The sequence below is a fragment of the Ananas comosus genome, linkage group 23 (genome assembly GCF_001540865.1).
Source record: "Ananas comosus cultivar F153 linkage group 23, ASM154086v1, whole genome shotgun sequence".
Lineage (NCBI taxonomy): Eukaryota > Viridiplantae > Streptophyta > Magnoliopsida > Poales > Bromeliaceae > Ananas > Ananas comosus.
This window is the reverse complement of record NC_033643.1, coordinates 1,056,463-1,060,944: the sequence shown is the minus strand read 5'-3', so window position 1 is coordinate 1,060,944 and position 4,482 is coordinate 1,056,463. Positions and strand designations below refer to the sequence as shown.

Sequence of the window (4,482 nt, the reverse complement as noted above, 5' to 3'; positions counted from 1 at the left end):
TAGTCGAGTTAAGATGTTTAGTCATACTCTCTACTCGCTGTACGACCTTAACTCAATCGAGAATTATCTCACACTTTCGGATAGTGATTGACTCTGATACCAGTTGTAATGCCAGGCTTCCCAAGGAGATCACCTATTCTAAAACTATTCTAACACTAAGCTCAGTCAACTCTCTTAATCTTTTAGTTCTAGTCGTTACCCAAAATGCTATAGCCGGATTAAGATGCTTAGCCCTACTATATCTTATATATAGGATTATTCAAAATCCTAAAGGTGTCACATTTTGAACCCAAAATTTAAATTTGAATTTAAAATTTACAATTCAAATTCAAACTTTATAATTGAGTTTCAACTCCAAATTCAAGTTGATTAAAATTATAATTAACTTTAAAAAATCAAGCAATTAAGTTTCAACTCCAAATTATAGTATAATTAAGTTCGAGCTCCGAATTTAAGTTGATTAAAATTATATTAAAGTGGATATCATTTCCCACTTCCTTTTCTCTTAAAGAAGAAGAAGAAGGAGAAGGAAAAATTAACAGCTCAAGTATATACTGTTTGGTATAGAAAGTAATAATAATTTGGTAAAAACATATTTAGAACTTATCTGAACTATAGACCATTTTAAGTCTCTATCTAATCTTTCAACTTCGGATTTTACTATCTAACTTTTTAATTTATTTTATTTGAGTCAATCAAATTAAAATTCGAATGCGTTAATTGTTTATCTTTACGAGTTCTGTTAGTAAATTTCATATAATTCTTACAACTATAGATTTATTAAAATAAGCAATTAATTTAAATTTTGAGATTAAAGTGTCGTTGACTAATTCAAATCAATTAAATTGAAATATTATATAATAAAATTAACATTTTGAAAGGTTGGATAGTCTACCCAAAATGATTCATTGTTCAAAAAAGTGTATACGTTTTTACCTGATAACTATATTACTATATATTATTTTCCTAATATATAACTTCATTTTAACTTCATATATACGGTAGCTTTGCTTCAAAATTGGATCCATCCTGTATCTTTATACCAATTAGAGAGAGAGAGAGAGAGAGAGAGAGAGAGAGAGAGAGAGAGAGAGATTCAGCTGCATGGGATAGTGACTGGTCTAGAAAATCTTAAATAAGAACTTACATGTCATACCGCAATACATTCCAGCAGGATCTGATAACTCGCCTGCGACTTAGCAGCTTTTGCAAAGAAGAGGGAAAGTATAGCTACAAAAGTAGTAATAATAATAATAAAACAACATAAAAGAGTAGGATAAAGAAGGTAAAGAGATTACCACATACAAATATATGTCCAGGAGACAGAAAAAGTGCTCTTGTAGGTCAGCAAAAAGATACAAATTGCACCAACTTCTTTCAAACAGTAGTGAGAGACAGGATACAATCCATGGGTTCAATGACTAATTAGCTTGAGCATAAGTAGTAGAACAACTAGACACATACTGGTCCATGCATGATCACATGCATGTGAAAGAGACTAGCTAGTAGAGGTAAACAAGCTAAAAACTAATGATATGGTCTTTAACTAATTGCATTTGGTTAATTAATTGGTGGAGGTGGAGCATGAGGAGGATTTAGAGGAGGTGCATTCATCTTTGAGGCCACTGCTCTTGAGGGGAAAGAGATCTAGGGTTTTGGGAGGTTTGCAGGATGGTGGGAGAGATGTACTAGCAGTACAACTGAGGCCCATCATAGTCATCCATTCTTGATGATCATATGCATTTGTTGACTCTTCTTCTGAGCTTTCACCAGCACCCAACTTGCCCACCAAATCCATTCCTTGCATGTCTACTGCCTCTTGGAAGTAGCCCTAGCAATAAAAAAGGGCACCAAAAAAAAAAAAGAAAAAAAAAGAGAATTCAAACACCTAATTAGAGTGGTAATTAAAACAAAGCTTCTTCATTTATTATTAATTTTTCATTACTGCCTGCATGACCTGCATAAAGTATATATGACAACTATGTAAGCAGCTAGCTAGCGCCTTCTGAAAGATCATAAAGAGATCAGATCACATGTTCTTCATTCAACTAGTACCGTTAAAACTATGAAATTTATTAACTAGTCCTTTTGATTTAAAGGTCATTTTCTATATATTTAGTCAGATGATCGGAAACGAAATCATAAGTCGAATGAAAGGCATCAAAGCCTCCTCAACAATCTCTATAATGAGCTCCTTACAAATATTTCTTCCCGCATAAAATATTCTTCTTGACAAATTTTCGAAAAAAAATATCCTTGTTGGCTACTTCTTATATACACAATCGGAAAGGTGTTCAGAGTATTAGTATTAAGATTTTTTTTTTTTTTTTTGAAACATTGGGCAAAGATCCAGCATAAAAACTTTATCAAAATGCAGTGTACTTAATACTGCAGCTTTGAAGAGTTTTGGCAATTAACTAAACTTTGATCACTAAAACTGATTACCCACTTTGGTCACAGCATCAATTTTTGCGAAATCAATTATCTTTTAAAAAGCTATGAATATTAATTGAATATCAACAAGTGAACTTTGTTAATATATTCCATGTTCATCTTAAGGACTGCATCTAATTAATTAACTCAGACGACAGATCTGACATTTCTCTAGCGTCGATCTGGATGGAAACTATAGTTTCTTAAAATTAAAACTGCCCCAACAGATGCATATGTGCTTGTTCCTTCCTTGAAATTTTGATTTGTGCTGAAAATGGAAACAATGTAGTAAATCAATGAGCCCAGCTCAAAGCGAAGGGCGCACTAACACAATAAATTAAGATCAAAGGCTATGTCATCTGACGATCATGTGTTTCATTTGCATTCTGATTCAACCATTCGTGCCATCGTTTACTGTTATTGCCAGTTCAGAAAAGCGATTAAAACACTTGTAATTGAGCTTTCAATTAATTTTGTTTTCTTAATCTGCCCTTCAGCTATAGAAACCACACTCAAACCATACCTACTACAAACATAGAGCAGATCATCTATCTAACTTATCTAACCGCATTAATCTCAAAAATTTAATCTATAAAAGAGCATATGTAACTTAATTTATACTGAGCTGATCAATCTCTCATGATTAATTTCAAGCAGAAGAAGAATATATATGTATATATATAAAACCATCCATGCCACCTGATGAAAAAAGGGAGATGAGTTGTGTGGGTGGAGTTGAATATTAGGATGGGAACCAGAAGCGGTGGCAGCCGCGGGCGGCGGTGTCGAAGGAGGGGGAGGAGAAGCTTCCTGATCCGGGTGGTGGCCGAGCTGGTGATGAAGCATCTGCTGGTGGCGGCTAAGCCGCCGCCTCAGCTTCTGCCGGTCCCTCGCCTTGTGGTTCTGAAACCAATAGAACACATTCTTCCCCTCGATCTTCCCGTAAAACGAGAGGTGGGCTGTGATCTGCTGTATTTGCGCGGCGTTCGGCGTCCGAACCCCGCTTCGATACATCTCCTCCAGTATCATCAGCTGCTCCGGCGTCGGACACCACCGAGTCGAGGGGGTCTGCGGCATGATCTCCCTCTCTCTTCTTTCTCTCTCTAAATCTCTAGGTACCTACCTAGGTAGACTAGCTGCGTCTCTAATTAGCTTATTATGTATAAACTAACTGTTAGGTCTTTTTGTCTCAGTGTTCTTCTAGCTAGGGTTTGGGGGTTATATATAGAGCAGGGACCTAGAAAGGTATAGGTAGAAGATCTAGCTAGGGTTTGAGAGAGACAGAGAGAGAGAGAGAGAACAAACAAGAGGGGCAAAAGGGATGTGGGAAAGGAGAGGAATGGGAAAGGAAAGAGGGAGAGAGAGAGAGATGGGAGGTGCTGTATCATGCTGATGGTGTACTCAGAGAGGCATTGATTGAGGGTTTCAATTAATGCTTTGGTTCAATTCATTTCTTTCCTCTCTCTTTCTCTCTCTTGCTGCTCATCTTTCACCTCCTGTAGATCTTTGCTTCTCTGTGATGGCGGAGAAGAGGAGAAACTGTTGCACACAACTTTTTTTTCTTTTTTTTCTTTTTTTCTTTTTACGTACAATGTCTTTTTTTTACACTGTATATATATACATCAGGAGTAATATAAAATATAAAAATATTATTTTCTAACAACTTAAAATTTTGAATAATAATAGTTGTTTTATGTTATTCAACAAGATATCAGAATAGAAGCCGCTAATCTTATTTAATTAATTTTCTCTTATTAATTTAAGTCCACGTCTGAGACTTAATTATAATATCTCGAGTTGGAACGTGAGAAAAATAATAGTTTAAGCGTTGGAAGAACAATAGTTATTTAGATCAAACCGACCGTCTCTAGAGCAAGTGGCAAAAGGCTTGGTGGTTGGTACCCGAGGTCCCAAGTTCGAATCCTAGTTGATTTACATTTCCAGCTAAGTTTATTTCTAAATGAAATAAACGAAACGGATAGCGTGCTACCTATCTCAAAAAAAAATTTTATTTAGATCATATTTATCGAATTAAGCTTTGATTTATGA

General features: G+C 35.3%; 1 protein-coding gene across 1 annotated transcript; it reads right to left on the bottom strand.

Moving 5' to 3' along the window:
• On the bottom strand, window positions 1,323–3,760 carry LOC109728343 (WUSCHEL-related homeobox 3-like). The gene is made up of 2 exons (XM_020258730.1): window positions 3,133–3,760; window positions 1,323–1,831 (listed from the first exon to the last, which is right to left on the bottom strand). The coding sequence occupies exons 1-2, from the start codon at window positions 3,508–3,510 to the stop codon at window positions 1,565–1,567; spliced, it is 645 nt and encodes a 214-aa protein (XP_020114319.1). The 5' UTR covers window positions 3,511–3,760; the 3' UTR covers window positions 1,323–1,564.

Coding starts and splice junctions, on each gene's coding strand:
- LOC109728343 (XM_020258730.1), bottom strand. CDS start 3,510: ATGCCGCAGACCCCCTCGACTCGGTGGTGTCCGACGCCGGAGCAGCTG. Junction 1,832..3,132: donor CATCTCCCTTTTTTCATCAG/GTGGCATGGATG, acceptor TTTTATTGCTAG/GGCTACTTCCAAGAGGCAGT.